This window comes from Mus caroli, chromosome 1 (genome assembly GCF_900094665.2).
Source record: "Mus caroli chromosome 1, CAROLI_EIJ_v1.1, whole genome shotgun sequence".
NCBI lineage: Eukaryota > Metazoa > Chordata > Mammalia > Rodentia > Muridae > Mus > Mus caroli.
Genome location: NC_034570.1, coordinates 17,138,231 through 17,165,809, shown reverse-complemented (window position 1 = coordinate 17,165,809; position 27,579 = coordinate 17,138,231). Strand labels below are relative to the sequence as shown.

At 38.7% G+C, this 27,579-nt stretch overlaps 1 protein-coding gene across 1 annotated transcript in view; it reads left to right on the top strand.

The window, feature by feature from the left end:
- Kcnq5 (potassium voltage-gated channel subfamily Q member 5) overlaps positions 1-27,579 on the top strand; it is a 596,471-nt gene that overhangs the window by 390,175 nt on the left and 178,717 nt on the right. The window contains exons 2-3 of the mRNA XM_021158603.2: positions 8,094-8,184; positions 17,475-17,523. Coding sequence (XP_021014262.1) covers positions 8,094-8,184; positions 17,475-17,523 — 140 coding nt within the window. The remainder of the gene's footprint in view (positions 1-8,093; positions 8,185-17,474; positions 17,524-27,579) is intronic.

Below are 27,579 nucleotides of genomic sequence, written 5' to 3'. Positions count from 1 at the left end.
GAGGGAGAGGGAGAGGGAGAGGGAGAGGGAGAGGGAGAGAGATTCAAAATAAGGGGGGCTTTAAAAATGAAGACTTTTCAAAAGAAACAACCCTTTAAATTAGCATATGTGGTCTTTTCTATGGAAGGAAATAATAAGAATGGAGAAAATATTTCTACTACTGGCTGTCATCATGGTTATGATCACATAGAGAAATTAAGGTCTTTAAATCCTAACCTGGCCCTAATTTTCCACCAATGACATCATGACTTTCCAAACTTAAGCAATTTAAATGTGACTACAATACAATGAAAATATAAAATGGTTTAAAATGTCAGCTACATGTGCATTCGTAGTTCTGGCCCAAGTTTTATTTTACTGTAAGGTTTTGAAGATTTGTAGATGATAATAAATTACTTGAATTAATAATTTTTAATAATCCTGTAAAAATGTAATGGGCTCCAAGTGATCAAAGATAGGAGGAAATTCTGATCATCAGGAAACAAAAAAGAATAAAAGCAAGTGGGGCTCTACTCTGCATACTGATAAGTTCAACAGCAATTCCTAGAAATGCTTCAGATAGAATATTAAGCTCTAATTTATAATAAATTCAGAAGGGTAACTGTGATTTCTAGAAAGTAACACAAATTTGCCAAGAGCAAGAACATTAAATTACGCTTATTTTTCAGTTGGATAGGGTTAGCAGCTCGCTGTGGCAGAGTAATAGAGGAGAGAAAATGTCTCCATTTCAGTAAAGCCATCAAATGGGCTTTATAATGTGCTTAAGGAATAGAAAGAGAAAGTTAAACAGGATGACAGGACCCTTCCCCAGAGACAAACACAGCATTGGGAGAAAATTCCAGAAGACAGCATCAGGCATGTAAAGATTCTGAGTAAAGGGAGTTGGCAGATCGTCCAATGGATAAATGAATTGAGATAACATAACATAGCATAATGATATGTAAAATAGCAGAAGTGAAAACTTTCGAATCTGAGTGAGCAAAATCTTTTCACTTGAATTTAATTCAAGTTGGAGATGGGGGTTGTACTTGACACCTAACAAAGAAGGGAACTCTAAGCTGCGCTAACACTCTCATTTCAAAGAGTGGAGGCGGGTGAAATTACATCTTCTTTACTTGCACCCTTAGTCATTCAGCTGAGCTTTGCCTAATTCATAGAGAAAACAGTTAAGAATATTGACAAGACAGGCAGACAGACAGACGACACACACACACACACACACTGTAAATGGGTAAAAACAACAAAAGGTTTAACTTCCTACTGAAACAGAAACTCTATGAGGGTACAAACTCTGTCTGAGTCTACAGAGTCTGGTAAAAAGTCTCTAAATATTTGAGACAGGTACACTGCAGGGAGGATCAAGTATCGATAGGAAAGTAGACAGAAATAAGAAACAAAGGGCATCCATGATCATACACATCCTCGTTCATAATTCAATAGGCCATTATTAGCATAAAATTTAGTTTCATATCTAAACATCCTAACAGTCAAGGCGATGATATTTAAAAATCGCTGTCTCATACCAAAACCTCATCATTGTTTTTTCCGGACGCAATATTGAGATCTTTTGCAATAAAATACTGGCAAGAATGTCTTATGGGATGCCTCAAGGAACCAATTCAATGTAAAATACTGAGAAACTCTCAGAACATAGCATGTTGGTTGAATGCTCATTATTCTTTTTCAAGGAAAGAGCAGAAAATCAAACATAGTTTAGTAAAAAGTAATTACGTTAGGGACCAGTGTGGGTGTACTCTCAGGATACAGGTCAAGAGTGTTCAGGTTCACTCCAGGTTTTGTGAATTGGTAGCAAAGAGACAGAAATTGAAGTGTCCTTAAGCTAGGTGGGCATTTTGAAACCAGAGTTTTGCTATTATCTGGGGAGTGGAAAATCTGAACTTGATTTTCCTGGCAAGAGATGGAGCTATTTCATGTTGGTAACTGAATGCCAGATCTTTTGCTTACATTGGAGGGTCTCACAATGTCAGTCTAACATCAAGGGATGTAGTAACACAGTGGGTATATTTAAGGCACAGTGAGGAGAGGGTTACGAGATCAGAACATTGTTTCCTATGAATAGTAGACAAAAACAGTCTCAGTATATTCAGTCAGAAAACCTCTGGGGAAACTAGAGTAAAGCCATCCTTCAGTGTATGATGAGCTTTCTGGGGGAGGTAGGAGTGCATGCTTTCTGTAGTTGTGAGCTTGAAGAACCAATGTCAAAGGTTCTCTATGGAGTTGAGCCCACTGAGGAAGCAGTTTTCCAAGAGTAGAGCTGTGCCTTGCAGGCCTGAGTGGGCATAAAGGTTCAGGACCCTGGAAGGACTCAAAGAGAAACTGAACAAATGTCTTTCAGGGATGCTTAAAGATAACCACTTTGGGGAATGAGAGACTCAATCTGAGAACCTTCTGATCACAAGGATTCATTGATCATTGAAGCAAGCTTCATCCAAAGCATGTCCCAAACTGTATGTACACAGTGTAGCCTCTGCTCTGATAGAAAGCTTTTTGAATTGCTTATAGATTTTCAAAGTTCTAATTTGCTTACATTTTCCAGACCCTTCTTCAGAAACACAATAACAAAGTCAAAAGCACTAGTCCCCCAATCTCTCGATTGCTTTTTAATACTACATACAATATGTAACATATCAGAATTCATGGTAGAACTTCACAGAGTTTATAGTAATCATTGTATTAGAGTATTACTACATAGGCCTTAGTGTTTCACTGTGAAAAACACCAAAACGTCACGCTACGGTTTTGTTGCTTTGCAGTGGAGGGTGAGATGTGCTTTGAAGAGACTCCAGGTGAAAACTGGACATCTTTCATGGAAAAATTATGTACCAAGGATATTTCACAGAGCACTAAATTTATATAAAGACAGATAAATTTAGGATGCAAGAGCCAAATGTTGAGCCTTAGTCCTGCCAATGTGCTCATTAGACTGCTTCAATTTCACATGCTAATGCATGTTGCAAGAGGATCATCTAAAGTCACTAAAACCAATACCAGCACACATGCTTTAGACATCATAATCTTTGATGCACATACCAACATTTATGTCTTCCATACAATATACTAAAATGCCCACTTCAACATGGCAATACTTGAAATTTTATGAAGCAGTGTAACTGTGGTTAATTGTTTTTATGAAAACGGTTCCTAAGGTCTATATTTCTTAAGTATTTCTGTGTCTCTCATTAGAGTGCTTTATTTTAATCCCATGACCCTATATCATGTAATATTTAATGATCTCCTCTCCTCCAAAGGTTTCTCAATAAAACTGACAGTCCACCAAAATACTTGCAGCAGATTGCATTCTGGGGAGAAATGTATATTTGTGTCAATATCAGCAAAGCCTCCTTGCTGAAGCCCTGTGAAATTTCCATGTCAGATATTCATTCTGTGTCTAGTTTCTTCACTGCAACATTCACAGTTGTTTGTGAATGACTAGGTGTGTGTGTGTGTGTGTGTGTGTGTGTGTGTGTGTGTGTGTGTGTGTGTGCATGCCTGTGCATGCATGGATACATGTGTGTGTGCATGTGTATATGTTCATGTGTGTGTAAATACATGTGTGTGTGTGTGTGTGTGTGTGTGTGTGCAAGAATGATAACAATGTAATTTGCTAAGGTTCCTTTGGCAGAGCATCAGCTAAGCTTTTCTGAGTGCTATATTTGCATGCTGTTTTAATTCCAGCTAAGTGCACCTGCTCTGAAAGCACATGCCTTGGAATCAGGGCATCATTTGTTCAAACAAGAACCTGGGTTTCTCAGCTCAGCCTTCTTGCTAAATTACATCCCAGAAATTGATTCTTAATTAGCTAACATAAAAAGTTGATGGTACTTTTCTTGGCTACACAGAGCAGCCTTGAGACTGGTAATATTTACTTTCTCATAAATACTCTTCTCATCTTAAAATAATCAGTGCTTTCCAAATGAGAAGCTTGGGATAAAAAAAAATGTTTGGATAAGCATGGATCTTATCTGAAACAAAATAGAAATGCTTCAGATAAAATAAAGGACAGAAGCTGCTATGGAGTCATTTTGAAGGAATATATTTATCTCATAGTAGCTTTAAGCTGACCACTAATGAGATTTCCTTGGTAAGTCGTGAGTAGCTACCAAATAAGGCCATTGTCCAGTTCACAACCCTACCTTCATAACCTGTCACCATTAAAATTACCATTTTAATTTTGTGTATAAGTATATTATGAATACATCAGTAGACTAATTAAACCTATAAGCCATTTGTCAGAATGTTTTTAAATACATTAAATATAAATAATTAGAAAAGATAAAATTATGTCAAAATGCAAGGGTTGAAGTATCAAACATGCTTGTCATGTGGCAAGACATTAATTTATTATTAATCATTATTAATAATATTATATTATATTATTATGTTGTTATATTGTGTCATATTATATTGATACATTATGTTATTAATGTATATTATTAATTATTATTAGTGCTTTATTATTAATGCATTTAAAATAGCCCCTAGCCAGGGTCTAACTATTGCCATAATCTGGAAATAATGATTACAAAAATCACTATTCAAGATGAAATGATTATGATTTTTTTATTTATGGTATAAAATGTAATATGACAACATCTGTAATTTTTGAATAACCAATTGGGAAGTACTGGTAATTTCATCATAGTGAAAACTAAAATCAGCCTTTTTCCTACTCATTTCAAAAATGCCCTAAGTTCCATGCATAGAACCCTCAGAAGCCTATCGGCATGGATCAAGACACTCAGACAGACAGTGTCCCACCACTGCCCCTACTTGTTTTTAACTTCCAAATAGATACTGTGGAGAAAACTATTTTCCCTCTGTTTCATGGAATAAAAATTGATGGAGTTGTACAACAGAATATGGCTAAGCACTGGGTTGAGAGTCTGGAGCTGTGCTGTAGTGAGGTGCATGCTATTCGGAACTCTAAGTTCATCTATACTATCTACAAGATCTTTCATAACTACTAAACTAAATACAAAATCTACCTTAGAAGCGTCTCCTCTCCAGGCTTGAATCTTTCTTGTGTTGTACTTCCTTCTGGGATATATTCCTCTAGTAAATGTTTCATGCTAATACATCCCTCTTGCAGATCATCTCAAACAGGAAGTGCACATTTTCTTCTGCCTTTCACTACCACCCTGTGTGTATCCCTTGTCCATTTCCCTGTGTGTACCAACTCCTCTATGGAGAGACCCTTCAGTTGATCGGTGAACTTCAAAGTCTTGATATGGTCTTCAATACTAAGATACTCAATATACACTTTCTGCTGGACTGAAATGTCTGCTGTACAGAGACATGGATTTATAGGACTGCTCTCCTTGACTCTTGCCTCATCTCAAATGAGCTAGCTTGCAGGTATTCATTAACTCCATCTTACTGATGAATTAGTGAAAACTGGACACATACTTGCGTCTCATCCTGATTCATACAGTCCTCACACTAGAGTATTCCTTTACCCCCATAATTCTTCTCCCTAGCTCCATTTGTACCATCAGGATGGATGGGTTGTTTTTGTCTCCAGGAAAGCTCCTTTAACCTCAGGTTCAGCCCCATGACATGCAACCTTTGTGTTCTCCTGGAGACCCACATTGAAAAGACTGTCCAACTGTGTTTCATACTCTCTTTTCTTCATCATTAAATATTAAATACTTTTAAACAGCTGGCCCTCATTTTCATTTTGAATTGGATAACCTATTCCTATTAGAGAATTAAGTCCTAAAGAAAATGGGTTTTCCCTCCCTTAGCAGCCACTGACTGCCTATAGTTTTCACGTAGGAGTAGGCCTTCTGAAACACTGGAATGTTGACTGACATGGTTTCAGGTATTGTTTAGGGAACTGTGTTGTTAAGATTTCGTGGATACGGTGTGCCTCTCATATCTAGAATACACTATCCAGCAAATAGGTGTTCTAGCACTCTAGCTTTTACAGCCTTTCTGTCTTCCCTTGCACAATGTCCCCAGAGTCTTGGGTATAAAGGTTCTACTACAAATATGCCACTAACAATTATTTTTAATAAAGTTTTATTGACACTGGTCTGTTGTCTATAGCAGCTTTCACATTACAAGTGTAAAACCATGTAGTTATGACAGTCAGAATAACATGATGAAATATTTGCTACCTGGTTCCTTAGGTAATATGTTTACTGACCTGCAATTGATATGTTTTGCTTCACTGTGATGGAATGAAAATTTGAAACACCAATCAACTTGTCACCATATAACAAGTCCTGCCCCTATATGAAAAACTATAGACAGTCAGCAGCTGCTGAGGGAGAGGAAATGCAATTTCTCTAAGGGTTAACCTGATAGGTTATCCAATTCCAAGTGATCTGTCCTAAACAGATATACATATGAGCAACACTTAAATGGATGCAGTGTGTGTTACATATTTATACACACACACAAGTGTGTGTGTGTGTGTGTGTGTGTGTGTGTGTGTGTGTGTGTTTGTGTGTGTGTATCGTATATATTTACAGAAGGAAAGGCCATGGATTTGAGAGGGGTTGAGGCTAACACAGGAGATATTAAAAGGGAAGAATGAGGATTTGAAAGGATGAAATCCAGGGAAGGGGGGTGGAAACATGTACAATTCAGAGGGGTCGGAGGACACTGGAGAACACAGATCACTGAATCAACTAAGCAGGCTTCACATGGGTTCACAGAGGTTGAGATGGCATGCACCTGGCCAGAAAGTTCTGCACCAGGCCCACTGTGTATGTTACAACTGATAGCTTGGAGCTTTTTCGGGGCTCCTAACAGTGGGAGTGGCTATATCGCTTACCCTTTTGTTTGCTCTTAGGACTTTCTTTCTCCAATTGGGTTGCCTTGTCCAGCCTTTGTATGAGGTCTTTTGGCTTTCTTATTATATCTTGATTAGTAATATTTGGTTGTCTCCTGGAGGCCTGCTCTTTTGGAAGTGAAGTGAGAGTGGATCTGGGGGGAAAGAGAGGTGGGAGGGAGCTGGAAGGAGGAAGGAAGCAAAACAGTTGTTGGGATGTATTGTATGAGAGAACAATTTCCTTTCAATAAAAAATACTTATACGTAAAAATCTCAACAATTTTGAAAGAAGCATAAGGAAGCAGACTCCTTGCTGAGGCCATAGTTATCCAATCCTTGACTAGAGTGCTGGGAACTGTGAGTCTAGCATGGTAAATGGACTTTCTGAGTCTTGGTACAAGCCACAAGGAAGTGGAGTTTAATTCCTCTGTAATAAGGAAGGCCTTATAGAATGAGCTTGCTGGACATCAGTAATGGTGAGATTTAGTCTTGGTTCTGATTTGTTTTGATAGCTTGCATTTCAGCTTCAGGTTTGAACAGACTTCCCTTTTATTTGAAATGTTTCTTGAGAGCTCATCACTCATCCCTACTCCTTCCTCAACCCTAGAAGTCCCGTATTTACAGAAACATCATTACAGTGATTAATAGAAAATCCTTGCTCATTACTTCTAATATATGTCACTAAAATATGAGGAGAGAGAACTTCAAGCCCTTTCCTCTATCGCTTTGACTGTAGAGCTGGAAAGTCCACGGGTGGTAGAGAAAATTCATCTGTTTTCCTGTTCTTCCTACTAATATAAAATATATAAATTAGACTCCATAAGCACTGTCATACAATGACAATGGGCACTTAGCAATCATAACGTACAATGTCTGGTATTTTGCAGACTTGACAAACAGGGATTTTTCTGCTTCTTGAAAGGAGAGTCTGCATTCTCAGATAGGAGAGCAAAACCACAATTCAGTCTTGCTTAGGGTTCCTTTTGGCAGAGGAGCTGTATGGGGAAATTCACAGATTCCTAGGTGTTAACATTTAAATGCAGTATCACACAAAACACAGATACACACACACACACACCCCACAACACACATAGTAATCAACACCTACAACTATGTCTTCATGAGTTAAGTTGCAAAAAGAGCCCCGTTACTATGAAATACCCTAGTGCACACTGATGTTTAAAGTACTCCGTAATTATTTAGGTCAGACCTGTGCATGGGGATCTGGTGCTTTATTTGTTTTAGGGACAGCTCTGCACAGTTCTCATCAAACTTCTCTTCTGTTATTTTGCAGTTTTCTCCTTGTGTTTGGTTGCTTGATTTTGTCAGTGTTTTCTACCATCCCTGAGCACACCAAATTGGCTTCAAGTTGCCTCTTAATTCTGGTAAGTGAAAATATGTAGTTATATATCATATGTGTATATGGATGTGCAAAGAGTTCATGTAATACACCAATTGTGTATAATATGCTATGCATTTTTACTATTGTTTATCCAAAATGATTGTTACTATGAAACATAAAATTGTCAGATCACTCAAGCATTGTGCCACCAATGTAACTAATAGAAAAACATGAGAAATCCATGCAGAAATATTCAGGATGCTATTAGACAACAATATCATATCCTATAGGTATTTCATGAGAGGGAGGCAATGAGAGGGAGCTGTATTGAAGACAGCTTTTTTTTTTTTACTTTTTGCTAATATATATAGCATAATTACAACAAAAGTCAGCATCCATGTGATTTCTCATTATTTTTTTTTTAAATACAGAGTAGAAAGTACTTTCCAATAACTGAATTTAGCAGTGGCTAAGTGTAATTGGGTAAAAAGCTGTATGAATGTGGTTCCTCATATGAAAACAGAAGGATCTTTATGCTCCTTTCAACTAACAGGCAGTATTATGGGTTTGTCGCTAATGCAGTTACCTGGTGAGAAACTGCAGATTTCTCTCTTTCCATTAGGCTGTCAGTCTTCAGCCACACAGAATTATCCAGTTCTCTTTAAAATGGAAAAAGACCCCAAGATATTTTAGTCTGGGTTATTCTGAGCCTTTTAAGGTCTTGTAGTTTCTATTACAATGAACCCATAGCACTGTAGGCTCCTATCGCATCTGATTGAAAGTTTGGTTCATTTATGTCCATTTTAACCTGGCTTACTTGGTCCAAAATTATTAGACTTGACAGTCTCAGAACTGTGTGAATGAGCTGCAAGAACTCAGCTCTGTTTACAGAGTGGAAAGGAGATGAAGTAAAATGGTTTCTGTAAAGTCACAGAGGTTGATTGTATATAACAATCATCTAATTTGCAAAAATTCTGTGTCATTGAGGTGGGAAAGGAAAGATCTCAACTCATGTAATAGGAGAGGAGGCAGATGCTTTTGTGGCCTGTGCTTCCACATGGCTAATTTTTGTTTGATGTTGCTAAGGCAGAACCAAGTCTCTCAGTCTTACATTACAGATGATTCCTGTTTGAATCAGGAAGGAATCTACTCCAATTTGTCTCCATACACATTGTGCTCAGTGGTATATTGCTAATGTTATGACTTCAATTTCCAAACCAATGGAGAGAGGAGAGCAAGGAAACGCACTCTGGGGGGTTGTTCCATTTGCACACTTTCCATTTGGGGAGCAAGTAGGCTTTTAGCTTGGTCCACCCCTCTGCTTATTACAAATGATGTTTGAAGCATATGAGCTAAGGCTCCACTGACATTAGGTCCACACAGAAGCTGAATTGCAGTTTGAAAATGTAAATATGACTTTCAGACCTGAGAATAAATTATTTTAAAAGACCCTGATCAACTGTATGAATGTGGACATGTTTTAGAAAAAAGTCAAAAACAAAAGAAAATCCATGTAAAACCCAGAGTAATTTGGATCCTGACTTTTCAAGCATGTTATCTCATGAGCAACTGGTATTTAGCAACTAGGATATGCTGTAGCAAATAAGGAAGCTGTCATTGTTGATCATGATGCTAAAGGATGCACTTGAGGCATCATTCATGCTAGGCAGGTGCTCTACCACTAGCTATGCTCCCAGCCCTGGACTTGTCAGTCTTGAACATCTTCAGGCTTAACATAGCAAAACACTGTTTCTGCAAGTGAGCCTTTATTTTGAGCAGTGACCGTGTACTGCAGGAAGATGTTTCAGAAGAGTAGTGTTATATGGTTTTCGGGAGGGAAAGGATTTGTTAATTTTCCTATTTGGGGGCTATAGAGTTACATTTCAGGGTGTCCATTTTAAAGCTAAAGAGTGTTCTAGAGACCTGCCTAGAAATATGTTGACTATACTGTAAACCTAAGATTCAGTGCAGTCTCCAAAATTCTTCATGTTATCTTTAAAGAACAATTAAAATAAAACAATTATGTTTTTTTTCTTGATTGGGAATTAACAAGTTGAAAAGACATGTATATTTTAATATTTTCAGAATGAGTTAACACAACATATACATTATATTTATTATACATATATCATAGGCATTCAATTATAGAGATAGAGGATAGTTAGAAAGATAGATGATAGATAGATAGATAGATAGATAGATAGATAGATAGATAGATAGATAGATAGATAGAAAGATAGAGAGACAGACAGACAGACAGACAGACAGATAGATAGATAGATAGATAGATAGATATTATAGGCATCCAATTGTAGACTATTAGGAAAATATGGAACACTGAATGATTTGGGAAATCTCCTGCTATCCTTTTTCATGTATGTTTGAGCTGATTAATCAGATTTCAGAGACTGTCTGCCCTGTGAACACATAATCAAACAGAATTCAAAGAACTCAGTTCTGCCTGGCTGGAGTTTTATTGCTTAGTTGCTTGGTTTTAGCTGCCAATATGGAGAATACCTAAAATTTTATTATCCAAATAGTAATAGGAAGGGCTGTTAAAATATAAACAAATGTTTTCAATAAATTACCCACTTTATCTGACAGGGTCTAACTTTGTACTGGCTCTAACAATTCTCCTGCTTCAAACTGCTCATAGCTCAAGATGTATGTCCATGCCACCATCTCCAAATGATGTGAGACTAAACTTTTGGTGTACACAGTTGGTATACAAACACAATACTAGAGGAATATTCATAATTACATATAAATAATGTTTCACTTTGTATATTTTGTTATAACTATTCATTTACAATTTCCTTGAAAGATTGCTCATTATGGTAAGGTATTTTCTGTAACTCCCATGCAAATAACAGACTCCCACAGATATAGAAAGAGAATACACACTGCTGGCAAATTAGGCTGGAGACAAACCTCTGAGATGTGTCTTGGATGCTCTGTTTTCTGTCACATTGCTCCATTGAGATCTCCAGTGTAGTGCATTCAGGTCATTATGTGGATACTGTCTCGCTTGTGGACTAGGGCCCCATGAAGATGATTCCTGTTCCTCATGAAACCAAAGAGGCCATTCCAGCACTGTCAGCCAGAATTGCATTTGCACTGACAAAGCACCCAAGGAGCTAAAGGGGTCTGCAACCCTATAGGTGGAACAACGATATGAACTAACCAGTACCCCGAAGCTCATGACTCTAGCTGCATATGTATTAGAAGATGGCCTAGTCAGCCATCACTGGGAAGAGAGGCCCACTGGTCTTGCAAACTTTATATGCCCCAGTACAGGGGAACATCAGGGCCAAGAAGTGGGAGTGGGTGGGTAGGAGGTGGGGGGAGAGTATAGGGGACTTTCGGGATAGCATTTGAAATGTAAATGAAGAAAATACCTAATAAAAAATTGGAAAAAAAAAACCTAAGATCTGTAAACTTGCCTACATTACAAACTGAATTGACGCTTTGTTCATTTGCTCTCTTACTCTTTCATTTGGACAAAATGATATTTGCCTGCTTCCGTCAATATTTTTATGTAAATGTCTGCAAACAGGCACCACTTGGGAAATTTTATTTCAATCTTTGTTGTTATTGTTGTTCTTTTTCTTTCTTTCCTTCTTTTTTATTCATGTCATTTTGCAAATTAATTCTGCACCTACATTTTCTCAGTAAATAAGATTTGGAAAGCATTAATAAGAAGCACCAGAATTGTGCCACCATCCCATGCCAATGGCTACAAAAGCATTGTCTTGCGTGACTACTTTTTAATATCTGGGATCTATTGAATGCTTACAAAATCTAGGAGAAGTTTAAAACAGCTGTAATTCATTTCAATTTCAGTCTTTAGCACAGTGAGAGCTGTGTATCCACTAAGCCCAGCCCACTGAAGACTATGTTCTAGAAGTACACTACACCCTGTTTACAGGAGCCAGTTTGTGCAAAAATGATCTCTTGCAAATATCAAAGATCTTGTTCTGATTTCCAATTGCTGCTTCTGATCAGAGCTAAGGAGGGAAAAGGTATCAGCTATGCCTGATACATCTTGTTCCATTAAGGCGATCTGCCCAGCTGAGGTGACTTATGGAGGAATGAAAAGGTTCTTTTGGCGCTATTTTCTTTCTGGATTTGAAGCATATTCTTTATGAATATAATTGTGACCTTGTGACATCAGCAACTAGAAGATACAGGAAACAGAGCTGTGAAGGGTCAGAGTTTTATGTATTACCAAAGACATGTTGCTACAAATTCAGACTAGGCAATGTATATGTGTTCCTTGGATAACCAAAAGAACAGCTATAACATGTACACAAAAGAAAATACAAAAAGAGTTTAAACATTTCAACACTGAAGAAAAACTATTGAAACACTGAAGGAGAAAATGATGTGGAAGGCGGGGGGGGGGGACCCAAGAAATGCAGGCCATAAGTAAAGAATAGAGTGGAAAAGGCAGATGTTCACCAATCACTAACTTGTTTAAATATAAATGGGCCGAAGTTTCTAGGTAAAATGCAGTGGTTTGAAGTAGAGTGTTTTCTTCAACATGTACAAACTACAAGAGACTTGCTTTAGATGAAAGACATAAATATTTCAGTACTAAAAGAATCAAAAATATAACATGCAAATAGTAGCTGAAAGAGAACATAAAGATACTAAGTAAAATAGACAAAATATACTTCAAAGCAAAATAGAGTTAAAAAATATAGAACTGTCTTTTAAGAGAGGACAGTATAGAAAAGTTCAAAGTTCCAGTATAAAAATATAAATTTTCATCATATAAAGGGTTCAATATACCAAAGAAACAAAGTGTAAGATTGAAAACCATGTAGCTAATAACTGATTAAAAAATAAGTAAACCAAAAAAAAATTGTAGCATTGGAGAAACAAATTAGGAGTTGGAAGCAATAAACATCTCACTCTCAGTAACTAGGAAAAAGGGAAATATAGAAACATGAGATGCAGCAATAAACCAACTAGATCCTGTAAGCACCCTAGAAAGCCCAGGATCTTAGGATTACTGGTGAGTGGAACACAACATCTGTTCCAAAGAATTCTAAAGGGTCTTATGCCAGAAGGAACAGGGACAAGGGAACCCTGCCCGAACAGAGGCTGGGATTCCTTATTGGGTGCCATCTTGGATGAGAACTGGGCAGGCACCAGCACACCAAGGATCTTGGCATCACTGAGACCAGTCTACACAGGAGAGCATGTGGGTGGCAGAAGCAACAGAGCTCCTTGGACAGGGTCCCTTCGGGCCTTCATCCTCAGCCAGGAGGCAGAGCCAAGACAGAGACTCCTGGGCACCTTCCTTGCCAGAGGAGAGTCGGCCTCCAGGGAGGGCTCTGACCCCGGGACTTAGGAGGTAGATCTGAGCTCCAGACTTCTGGGCACCTTCCCTGCAAGAGGAGAGCTTGCCTGCAGAGACTGCTCTGACCACGGGGACACAGGTGAGAGTTGGACTCCCAGGAGTGCTGACAGAGGCTAACAGAATGACAGGAGGAACAAGCTCCAACCAGAGACAACTAGAACATCTAACACCAGAGATTACCATGCAAAAGGCAAACTTAAGAATCTTAGAATTGACACCCATGGAAGGAGTTACAGAGACAAAATTTGGATCTGTGACGAAAGGATGGACCATCTAGTGATTGCCATATCCAGGGATCCATTCCATAATCAGCTTCCAAACACTGACACCATTGCATACACTAGCAAGATTTTGCTGAAAGGACCCAGATATAGCTGTCTCTTGTGAGACTATGCCGGGGCCTAGCAAACAAAGAAGTGGATGCTCACAGTCAGCTATTGGATGGATCACAGGGCCCCCAATGGAGGAGCTAGAGAAATTACCCAAGGAGCTAAAGGGAACTGCAACCCTATAGGTGGAACAACAATATGAACTAACCAGTACCCCCCGGAGCTCGTGTCTCTAGCTGCATATGTATCAGAAGATGGCCTAGTCGGCCATCACTGGGAAGAGAGGCCCACTGGACATGCAAACTTTATATGCCCCAATATAGGGGAACACCAGGGCCAAAAAGGGGGAGTGGGTGGGTAGAGGAGTGGGGGGTGGGTATGGGGGACTTTTGGGATAGCATTGGAAATGTAAATGAGGAAAATACCTAATAAAAATTAAAAAAAAAAAAAAAGAATCTTACCAACAGAAACAAAGACCACTGGGCATGATTAGAACCCAGTACACCCAAACAGCAAATCCTGGGTACCGCAACACACCTGAAAACCAAGACTGGAGTTTGAAATCATATCTCATGATACTGGTAGAGGATTTTTAAGAAGGGCATTAATAACTCACTTAAAGTAATACAGAATAACACTGCTAAGCAGGTAGAAGTCCTTAAAGAGGAAACACAAAAATCCCTTAAAGAATTACAGAAAAACACAACCAACCAGTTGATTGAATTGAAAAAACCATCCAGAAATGGAAGTAGAAACAATGAAGAAAACCCAAAGGGAGACAACTCTGGAAATAGAAATCCTAGGAAATAAATCAGGAATCATAAATGCGAGCATCAGCAACAGAATACAAGATACGAAAGAGAGAATATCAGGTGCAGAAGATTCCATAGAAAACATGGACACAATAATCAAAGAAAATGAAAAATGCAAAAAGATCCAAACTCAAAACATCCAGGAAATCCAAGACACAATGAGAAGACCAAACATAAGGATAATAGGTGTAGATAAGAATGAAGATTTTAAACTTAAAGGGTCAGTAAATATCTTCAACAAAATTATAGAAGAAAATTTTCTTTACCTAAAGGAAGAGATGCCAATGAACATACAAGAAGCCAACAGAACTCCAAATAGATTGGACCAGAAAAGAAATTTCCCGCTGACACATAATACTCTGAACAACAAATGAACTAATAAAGATAGAATATTAAAAGCAGTAAGGGAAAAGATCGAGTAACATATAAAGGCAGACCCATTAGAATTTCACCAGACTTCTCACCAGAGACTATGAAAGCCAGAAGATCCTGGACCAATGTTATACAGACCCAAAGAGGACACAAATGCCAGCGAAGGCTACTATATCCAGTAAAACTCTCAATTACCGTAGATGGAGAAACCAAGGTATTCTGCCACAAAACCAAATTCACACAATATCTTTCCACAAATCCAGCCCTTCAAAGGATAATAAATGGAAAACTCCAACACAAGGACAGAAATTACACACTAGAAAAGCAAGAAAGTAATCCTTCAACAAACCTAAAAGAAGACAGCCTGAAGAACAGAACTCCAATTCTAACAACAAAAATAACAGGAAGCAATAATTACTTCTCCTTAATATCTGTTAATATCAATGGACTCAGTTCCCCAATAAAAAGACATAGACTAACAGACTGCCTATGTAAACAAGACTGAACATTTTGCTGCATACAGGAAACCCACCTCAGGGACAAAGACAGACACTACCTCAGAGTACAAGGCTGGAAAAAATTTTCCAAGCAAACAGTCTGAAGAAACAAGGTAGAGTAACCATTCTAATATCAAATAAAATTTATTTCCAACTGGAAGTTATCAAAAAAACAAGGAGGGGAACTTCATACTCATCAAAGGTAAAATCTTCCAAGATGAACTCTCAATTCTGAATATTTATGCTCCAAATGTAAGGGCATCCACATTCATTAAGGAAACTTTAGTATAGCTCAAAGCACACATTGCACCTCACTCAATAATAGTGGGAGACTTCAACTCCCCACTCTCATCATTGGACAGATCCTGGAAACAGAAGCTAAACAGAGACACATTGAAACTAACAGAAGTTATGAGACAAATAGATTTAACAGATATCTACAGAATATTTTATCCTAAAACAAAAGGACATACCTTCTTCTCAGCTCCTCATGGTACCTTCTCCAAAATTGGCCATACAATAAAACAGGTCTCAACAGATACAAAAAATTTTAAATTATCTCGTGTATCCTATCAGATCACCACGGACCAAGGCTGATCTTCAATAACAAAATAGAAAGCCAACATTCATGTGGAAGCTGAACAACACTCTACTCAATGATACCTTGGTCAAGAAAGAAATAAAGAAAGAAAATAAAGACATTTTAGAGTTTAAAAAAAAATGAAGCCACAACATACCCAAACTTATAGGACATGATGAAAGCATTCCTAAGAGGAAAACTCATAGCTCTGAGTGCCTCCAAAAAGAAACTAGAGAGAGCATACACTAGCAGCCTGACGGCACACCTAAAAGTTCTAGAACAAAAGGAAGCAAATTCACCCAAGAGGAGTAGACAGCAGGAAATAATCAAACTTAAGGCTGAAATCAACCAAGTGGAAAGGAAAAGAACTATTCAAAGAATAAACCAAACCAGGAGCTGGTTCTTTGAGAAAATCAACAAGATAGACAAACCCTTAGCCAGACTCACTAGAGGGAACAGGGACAGTATCATAATTAACAAAATCAGAAATGAAAAAGGAGACATAACAACAGAACCTGAGGAAATCCAAAACATCATCAGATACTACTACAAAAGTCTATACTCAACAAAACTAGAAAACCTGGATGAAATGGACAACTTCCTAGATAGATACCAGGTACCAAAATTAAATCAGGATCAGATTAATAATCTAAACAGTCCCATATTTCCTAAAGAAATAGAAGCAGTCATTAATAGTCTCCCAACCAAAAAAAAAAGCGCAGGATCAGGTGGGTTAAGTGCAGAGTTCTATCAGACCTTCAAAGAAGACCTAATTCCAATTGTCCTCAAACTACTCCAAAAAATAGGAACAGAAGGTACTCTACCCAACTCATTCTATGAAGCCACAATTACTCTGATACCTAAACCACACAAAGATCCAACAAAGAAAGAGAACTTCAGACCAATTTCTTTTATGAATATTGATGCAAAAATATTCAATAAAATCTGCACAAACTGAATCCAGAAACACATCAAAACGATCATCCATCATGATCAAGTAGGCTTTATCCCAGGGATGGTTTAATATATGGAAATCCATCAACATAATCCACTATATAAACAAAGTCAAAGACAAAAACCACATGATCATCTCGTTAGATGCTGAGAAAACTTTTGACAAAATCCAACACCCATTCATGATAAAGTCTTGGAAAGATCAGGAATTCAAGGCCCATACCTAAATATAATAAAAGCAATATACAGCAAACCAGTAGTCAACATCAAACTAAATGGAGAGAAACTTGAAGCAATCCCTGTAAAATCAGGGACTAGACAAAGCTGCCCACTTTCTCCCTATCTGTTAAATATAGTCCTCAAAGTCCTAGCCAGAGCAATTAGACAACAAAAGGAGATCAAGGGGATACAAATTGCAAAGGAAGAAGTCAAAATATCACTCTTTGCAGATGATATGATAGTATATATAAGTGACCCTAAAAATTCCACCAGAGAACTCCTAATCCTGATAAACAGCTTCAGTGTAGTAGCTGGATATAAAATTCGCTCAAACAAGTCAGTGGCCTTTCTCTACACAAAGGATAAACAGGCTGAGAAAGAAATTAGGGAAACAAGACCCTTCACAATAGTCACAAATAATATAAAATACCTTGGTTGGACTCTAACTAAAGAAGTCAAAGATCTGTATGATAAGAACTTCAAGTCTCTGAAGAAAGAAATCAAACATCTCAGATGAAAAGATCTCTCATGCTCATGGATTGGCAGGATCAATATAGTAAAAATGGCTATCTTGCCAAAAGCAATCAACAAATTCAATGCAATCTGCATCAAACTTCCAACTCAATTCTTCACTGAGTTAGAAAGGGAAATTTACAAATTCATCTGGAATAACAAAAAACCTAGGATAGTGTTGGGAACAAAATAAAGGGGGGAGGGGCCTGAGGGCCCTGAGGAAAAGTGGGGGAAGGGAAAAGAGGCACATGCCCCACCCAGGGTTTCCCTATTCTCTGGTCAGTCAGGCATGAGAGGGCTGCTACCTACCCTATCTACTCAACCCTGGGTGAGCATTCCTCTATCCCACTCTTCAGGGGGTGGCCAAGGGTCAGCCCTGCCTAGAGATGCCTCCAGAACCTCTTTGATAAAGCCACCATGGTTGTAGGAGAGAGGGAATAGGGGAAGAGGTTCCCAACACTGACCAGAGTGCACAGCAGGACTTGAAGAAGCAGAGACTATGGTTTAAGAGCTTTACTATAGAAATGCAGGGGAAAGAGAGAAGGTAGGAGAGAGGGGGGAGGTTAGAAAGAGAGAAAAAAGAGAGAGGAGAGGAGAAGGCAAAGAGAAAGAGAACAGGAGAGAGAAGTGAGGTAAAGGAACAAAAGAGTAAGAGAACTAGCTGGGGGCTGAGCACCCCTTTTTATGGTCTTCAGTGTTGCTAGGTAACTGGGGAGGAGTTTAGCCTAAAGGTCAGAAATTTGGGCCATTGCTTACATGATTGCTGACCATGCTTCTCTTGTGGGGGCTGTGGGAGGTGGTATCTTAGGCAGGGGCCTGAGTTCCAGGAGCATAAGGGAACACCTACCGTGTCATGTAGGTGAATTATGACCATCAGGGTTCAGACCTCAGCTCAACTGGTGACCAGCCTGCAGTTCCCCACAGGATAGAAAAACAATTCTCAACAATAAAAGAACCTCTGGTGGAATCAAGCTGTACTACAGAGCAATTGTGGAAAAAAAAAAAAAAAAACAAAAGCAACTGGTATAATCACAGACCGTAAATTAATGGAATAGAATTGAAGACCCAGAAATGAACACACACACCTGTGGTCACTTGATCTTTGACAAAGGATCTAAAACCTTCCCTGCTTGTGGACGTTGTACATCGTGGTGCGCACTAGGCTCCGCACCACGATGTACAACGTCCACAAGCAGGAGGAGCTAGAGAAAGTACTCAAGAAGCTGAAAGGGTCTGTAACCCTATAGGAGGAACAGCAATATGAACTAAACAGTATCCCCTGAGCTCGTATCTCTAGTTGCATATGTAGCAGAGGATAGCCTAGTCGGCCATCATTGGGAAGAGAGGCCCTTGGTCTTGCAAAGATTATATGCCCCAGTTCAGGGGAATGCCAGGGCCAGAAAGCAGGAGTGGGTGGCTTGGGGAGCAGGGCAGGGGGAGGGTATAAGGGACTTTCAGGATAGCATTTGAAATGTAAATGAAGAAAATATCTAATAAAAATTGTTTATAAAAAATAAAGCAGTAGCAATTTGTGCTTCCACTGATAATAAAAAAAAAAAGAAGAAGAAAAAACAAAAACAAAAAACCCCAACTAGATACAATAGACATATACAGAATGCTGTACTCAAGAACAAAGATATACATTTTTCTCAAGAACATACGGGACATTTTTCATGACTGATATATTAAGTTTCATTATGTTTTTAAAGACAGATATCATAGTGGAGAAAAGATGTCCATAAAACATGATGGAATGAATTTTTAAAACAGTATAGGAAGCAACACAAATGGTTACACACGGATGGAAAATAAACGAGTAGGGTAAGGAAGAGATTATAGAGATGAATGAAATAAAACACAACTTCTTAGTATTCACAGGACTTAGTGAAAGCAGGTTTAAGAAGCAGGAGCATATATGTTCCACATTCCCTCCTCCCCAAGTCTTGGGAATCATTGTATTAGAAAGGGTGGACCTTCAAGATACTGGAGGCCCTAGGGAGTTTTGATGTCTGGTGTGGTGGGGGGGGATGGGGCGTGAGGACATGCTTGTGGAGGTTGGAGGCAAGGTATGGGATGTGGAAAAACCAGTAGTATGGCAGGGGAATGAAATCTGGAATGTAAATAAATAAATAAATAAATAACTGGATAAATGAAAGATTAAATAAAAGAAAAGGTGGAAAAGGTAAAGAGCCTGAGACGGTGGCTGTCTACAGGGAAGCTGTATCTTTGGACACAGCAGGGTTACTGTGCATAGCAACTCACAGTGGTTATGACAACATACACAAAACTGTACAAGGAGCATGGAGATGGGAGTTGGGCATGAAATCCCACCCCTAGCTGCAGAGCTTTGGACAATCATCGGCTACTGGGCAAGAGGGAGTTGGTTTTCTCTAAGCATTTTAGCCCTGGTAAATTTGACCATGCTCCATCAGAAGACAATACACCCAAGCTCCCAAAAATATTTGGGCAGCATAAATTGGCCTTGGTGGCTTAAAATGACGGGGAGCATAGTTTGCTGGTAGTTCTGTATTTGGGGTGGGTGATATGATTAAAACATACTATATGAAACTCTCAAATAATTATTATTTTTTCAATGCTAGGAGATTTATTTTAAGAAAATAGTCTGAAATACAGGCATACATATAGGCTGCATTTATTCAACCTAGAATTACCTTCTTTTCTTTTTTTTTTTAAGATTATAATTTAATTAAATTTCGTCCTTCCCTTTACTCCCTCCAAACCCTCCCATATACTATCCCCAGTCCCCTTCAAATTGCTACTGCATGCATGTGTGTGTATATGTGCACATCTATGTATCTATAATGTGTGTGTTAATAATATATATGCATTCATAAATATATACATATTAATAAATATAACCTGTTAAGTTCATATAATATGACTTGTATGTATGTTTTTTCAAGGCTCACCATTTGACACTGGACACCGAGTTGGTGTGCTCTTCCCTGGAGAAGACCCACCACTCCTGCTCCCAGCTTGCCTTGGTTGCCTATGGCATGGTTGAGGCTTCAAGGGCTTTTCATTGTCCAGTTTGGCTGCTCATGGGTGTCCTCCTTTTTAAGCTCATGTTTTCATGGTCATGTTGGTGAGACCTTATGGGTGTGGCCTCTGATATTACCAGGAGACACAATTTTAGAGCAAACTCCCTAATCCTTTTTCAGTCTTACCCATTTTCTGCAATGTTCCCAGAGCCTTGAGTGTGAGCATGTTTTGAAGATGTATCCATTGGGACTGGTCTGCACAACACTGCATTTTGATTGGTTGTACTTTTCTGTAGTGGTCTCCATCTGTTGCAAAGAGAAGTTTCCCTGATGAGAGGTGAGACTACACTTCTCTGTGGATATAAAGGCTTATGTTTATAGATTGTTGTTTGTGCTTATGCTGATTAGGTAAATTAGTAGTTGTAGAAAGTTATTATTTTAAAAGAATGAAATATATCTATAAACACATTTAGAAACAACAAAGACCTTACATCAGTAATCAAAATTTATAGTTTATAAAAGAAGAGAAAAGAACAAACTAAACCCAAACTGTGAAGGAGATAAGAACATATATTTGAAACGGAGAGGGAAAAAATTAAAATTCTGGTATTTGAAAACATCGGAAATTTAACAAACCTTGTTTAACAAGGTCTTACTATTTATCCAAATCTACCCTTGAGCTTGCTATGTAGACCAGGCTTTCTTAAACTTCCAAACCTTTTCTCAAACTTAAGATACCATGCCTGCCATTATTATTTATGCTTTGCTAAAATAAAAAGAGGAGGGAAGGATTTTAATAAAATTGAGAAATGGCAGATATATATTATGCATATACTCTAATCTTATAACACTGTTATGGACTTTAGATAAATTAAAATGCTTAGAGCTGGATCCAGCATAGAGAAAATTCTTGGGAAGTTGGCCACTATCATAATCATGGTTTCTTTCATCCATAAGGAAGATTTAACAGGGAGACGAGTATAGGAGAACTGTAAACTGCATTTTTAAAAGATCATAATTTTAAAATAGAAAATAAAACAGAAAACAAATATTTTTAGAACATGTCCCAGATAGTTATTGTAGATTTGTGCACAGTGCATTCACGTAACTAAAAGCAGCTTCCTGGTACGTGGTGCTCAGCTTGTGACCTGCACCGGTGTAGCCTTTATCGCTGTGTCAGATGACATGCTTACAACTTTGAGAATTTGTCTCTCAATATCTGTCTGTTTACAGCTGGACTGATTCAAATATGCACTCACAGAGACTGTGACAACAAGACCTACACAGCATCACACCACACAAACACACACACACAAACACACACACACGTAGACACACACAGACACACACAGAGAGACACTTAAACACATGCAAACGCATACACACACACATGCACACACACACAGAGACACACATGCACACACACACACACACACACACACAGAAGGACAAGTAGACACAAAGTCCCAATCCTAACCAAGAAGATACTTATAACTGATATTTGTGGAAGAGAGAATCAATCACTAGATGCCAACCACATCCCAGGGCAAGCACATGTCCAGGAGTAGTTATTGAACACAGATAGTATGCTTTTTGTCTAAGCTTTTCTTTTTACATTAGCACTGAGTTCATTTCTACTGACCAGCTACTGCTAGGCATGGAGACTGCCCTTCAGTGTATTTTATACACCCAGTATAAAACACATTGTCCTTTTGCAAACAGTTATAAATTAGAAATAATTTCTGAGTCAGAGAAATTGATAGGGAATTGTGTCTACTTCCTCTTTCAGAACTGGGACTTCATATGGCATAGATGAGGGAAAGGCCTGTGCATGCTACTATAGTCTTTGTGGACTTGTGTGTGCATAGGTCCTACCCTGATTAGAAAGCCTTGTTTCCTTAGAAAATTCCTCCATTTCCTCTGATCCTTGTAGTCTCTCCACTTCCTCTTTAATGGTTCCCTGTGCCCTAAGGGGAGGGATTTGATGGTGACATCTCCTTTAGAACTGGGTGCTCCAAGGTCCCTTAGTCTCTGCACATTGTCCAGCTGTGGGTCTCTCCATCTGGTCCTATATACTGCAAAAGAAAGCATCTCAGAGGATGACTAAGCAAGACATTTGGAGTTATTTTATTACTACATCTCTTTAACATAACAATGATATTTGATTGTCCTCTAGGTCCAGTTTCAGATTTTACACTATACAAGCAGTATTGGGCATGGGGTCAATATCATGGAGTAAGCCTTATTCCCACACCTTTTATGCCGCTGTTACACTAGAGCCTCTTGCAGGCAGGTCACCATTGTATATCGAAGGTTTTGTAGCTAGGTTAGTGTTTACCTTTCTCCCCTGCTAATGTGCAGAGTACCTTTCAGTATCGTGAACCCAAGTCAGTAGGGGTGAGGGCTCTAGATAGGCACCAGCTCAATTTCTTCATCTTTGGTGAGTTGTGTAAATGTTGTCTACAGCAATAGGACCTTGCCAACATTTTGTGGAGAGCAACCAATAGCCTTGGCAATAGCCTGAGTTGTTTTCCATAGTGCCCTTTTCACCAACAAATCAATTACATGTAACCAATTCCTGCCACTGAAAGTTTTATTTGGTAGTTAAAGATATCTCACTGGGGCTTTGTCTCCCCATTATTTGGTAATTCCATTTATATGTCTTCCATATGTGGTTTTTTTGCATATATTTTGAGAGGCTTCTATTGCAGTAGGTTTCCATATGATCCTTCTAATGTCCCTTGGTTTTAGCATTTCTCTCTGTATTCCCACCTTACCACCTTCTCTCTCCCTCCTCATTTGATCCTCCACCACCAACATAGTCCCCACTATCAATACAGTCATATCCATCAATTCTATTTGCCTTTCCTAAGAAATCGTTCCTTCCCCCTATTCCGTTACTCTGTGCCTAACAAAGTTATGTGAATTTTAACCTGCTTATCAAATACTTGATAGCTAGCATCCACATATAAAGGAATGCTTACCATATTGTCTTCGGCAGTCTGATGACTCAAGATGATTTTTTTTCCTAGCTCCATCTACTGACCTGCAAATTTCATGATTTCACCTTTTAACAACTGCATGATGCTTCGCTGTGTCTTTTGACAGACATCTAGGCAATTTCTCATCTGAAAAGAGCAGCAACAAACATGATTGAATGAGTGTCTGTGAAGTAGGATATAACAACCTTTAGGTATATGACCCAGACTAGTATTGGTGGATCTTGAAGTAGATCTAGTGGTAGCTTTCAAGGAACCAACACACTGACTTCCATAGTGACTGTACAACTTTACACTCCCTCCAACAATGGATGAGCGTCCTCCGTACTCCACATTCTCTACAGCATGAGCTGTCACTTGTTGGATTGATCTTAGCCATTAGGAAAGGTATAAGATGTAATTTCAGAGTAGTTTAAACTTGTATTTATCTCATGGTTATGGATACTGAAGATTTCTTTGGTTTTTCAGCCATTTGTGTTTCAAATTGTTCTTTAGATTTCTTTGAAAAACGATGTTAGAATTTTGATGGGTATTGTATTAAATCTGTAGACTGCTTTTAATAGGATGGCCAATTTTACTATATTAATCCTACCAAGCCAGGCATGGAAGAGCTTTCCATCTTCTAATATTTTTCTTCAGTCTTATTCTTCAATGTCCTTAATGTTTTTTATTATACAAGTTTTTACTTGCTTAATTAAAGTTACCCAAAATATTTTTCGGGCTATGATGGAAGGGTTTTTTGTTTTGTTTTTTATTTTATTTGTAATTCATTTTTTACACTCCATATTCCATTCCCCACCCCTCGCCATCCACCCTCTGACTCCTCTACATCCCACACCTTCTCCCCACCCCACCCCATCTCCACGTGGATGGCTCAACCCCTCACCCCACCTGACCTCTAAACTCCCTGGGGCATTTAGAGGGACTCCAGTCTCTTGAGGGTTAGATGCTTCATCTCTGAATGAACACAGACCTGGAAGTCCTCTACTGTATGTGTGCTAAGGGACTCATATCAGCTGTTGTATGCTGTCTATTTGGTCAGTGTTTGAAAGAACTTGGGGTGCAGATTAATGAAGACTGCTGGTCCTCCTACAGAAGTCCTTCTCCTCAGCTTCTTTCTGCCTTCCCTAATTCAACAACAGGGGCCAGTTGCTTCTGTCCATTGGTTGACTTTTTCAGCTACTTGTTGGGTCCTTCAGAGGACAGTCATGATAGATCCATAGCCTTGTGAGCATTCCATAGCCTCAGTAATACTGTCAGGCCTTGGGACCTCCCCTTGAGCTGGATCCCACTTTGGGCCTGTTGCTGGACCTTCTTTTCCTTAGGCTCCAATCCATTTCCATTCCTGTAATTCTTTCAGACAGGAATAATTATGGGTCAGAGGAGTGACTGTGGGATGGCAACCCCATCCCTCACTTGATGTCCTGTCTTCCTGTTGGTGGTGGGCTCTATAACTTAACTCTCCCTACTGTCAGGCATTTCCTCAAAGGCCTCTCCCTATTAGTCCTTGGAGTCTCTCACCTCCCAGGTCTCTGGTACATTCTGGGGGTTCCCCCCAACCTATTCCTGAGGTTGCCTGTTTCCATTCTTTCCCTCACCCAATATCAGATCAGGTTCTCCTCTACTCCCTCACTGCTCCCCCACCCAGTCCATTTTCCCTCCCAAGACCTTCCCTCCCTCCCCACTTGTGATTGATTCCTTCTCTCTCCCAAGTAGCACTGAGGCATCCTCACTTGGGCACTTCAGCTTGTTGAGTCTTTTGAATTTTGTGGACTGTATCTTTGCAAGGTATTATTCCATGATTTCTTTCTCAGTTCATTTGTCATTTGTACATTAATTTTTTGTTAATTTTGTATTCTGATACTTTTCTGAAAACATTTATCAGCTGTAGAGATTTTTGTAGCATTTGTAGGGTCATTTATGTATACAATCAAGCCATCTACAAATAAATATACATTGATTTCTTTCCTATTTATATCCCCTTGCTCTCCATCCATTGTCTTCTTCAATAGTCTTACTGCTCTAATTAAGATTTCAAGTATTATATTTAATAGGTGTAGACAGAGTGGACAACTTTGTTTTGCTCCTGGGTTTAGTGGAAATGCTTCTATACATTTCTCTCCATTTAGGTTGACGTTGGCTGTAAGCTTACTACAAATAGCCTTTATTATGTCAAGGAATGTCCCTTTTATCCCTAGTCTTTCCAGAACTTTTTATTATGAAGAGATGTTGGATTTTGTCAAAGGCCTTTTATTTATCTAATGAAATGATCATGTGTCTTCTTTTTCTTCTACTCCTCCTCCTTCTCCTCCTCCTCCTCCTTCATCTCCTCCTCCTTCTTCTCCTTCTTCTTTCAGTCTGTTTATATGACAGATTACGTTTATCACTTTATATGTGTTGAAATGTTCCTGCATCTCTGGGATAAAGCTTACTTAATTATGGTGGATGATCTTTTTGATGTGTTCTTTGATTCCATTTGCAAGGTTTTTTTTTAATTTTTTGCATCCATATTCATAAGAGAAAATGTTCTGTAATTCTCTTTCTTTGTTGTGTCTTTGTGTGGTTTAGGTATCAGGGTAATTGTAGCCTTGTAAAAAGAATTCAGCAATGTTCCTTCTGTTTCTATTTTGTAGAATAATTTGTGGAATATTGGTGTTAATTCTTCTTTGAAAATCTGGTAGAATTCTGCACTGAATCCATCTGGCCCAGAGCTTTATATGGTTTGGAAACTTTTAATTACTGCTTCTATTTCCTTAGAGGTTCTAGGTTTGTTTAAATTGCTTACCTTATCTTGATTGCATTTCAACAGGTGGTAAATATTAAGAAATGTATCCATTTCTTTTAGGTTTTTCAATTTGGTGGAATAGGGATATTTAAGAATGTTATTTTGATTCTCTATAGTTCCTCGGTGTCTTTTTGTACACCATTCCCCGTTTAATGTCTATTTACTTAATTTGGATATTCTCTCTCTGTCTTCTTTTTAACTTGTCTACGGGTTTGAGGTCCTCCCTTTTCTGGAGTTGTTGCTCACCAAACTGAAAGGACAAAGGGAGCAGAAAAGAGTGGGTTGGGTGTGGACAGCCATGAGTACCAATGGATTAACTTCTGGCATCAGCTTCAGTGAGCCAACTCAACTTTATTTTTGTTGAAGAAGATCTATGTAGATCTTGGAGAGTGGATAGTGATTTCTAGGGTGAGCAAACTTACAGTTTAGGGTAGAGGCCTAGGAATGTTTCACTTACATGAAGAGGAATTCCAGAAACCTGACCTGTAGGTTCAGAGAAAGCTAAACCTGTAACATGACCACAGGCTACATGACTTTCCTTAGACATTTTTGAGGAGTTACAGGTAGAAAGGACTGATTGGTCATAACACAACCCTAATTATCATATAGCAGAAAGTGATAAGCAAGAAATTTTGTGCAAGTTAAGTCAGGCACCTGTACTTAGAGACACTCTCAAGATAAGAACAGACAGAAAAGAGGAAGCAGATGCTTGCAAGGATGTGGAAAAAGAGGAACACTCCTCCATTGCTGGTGGGATTGCAAGCTGGTACAACCACTCTGGAAATCAGTCTGATGATTCCTCAGAAAATTGGACATAGTATTACCAGAAGATGCAGCAATACCACTCCTGGGCATATGCCCAGAAGATGCTCCAACATATAATAAGGACACATGCTCCACTATGTTCATAACAGCCCTATTTATAATAGCCAGAAGCTGGAAAGAACCCAGATGTCCCTCAACAGAGGAATGGATACAGAAATTATGGTACATTTACACAATGGAGTA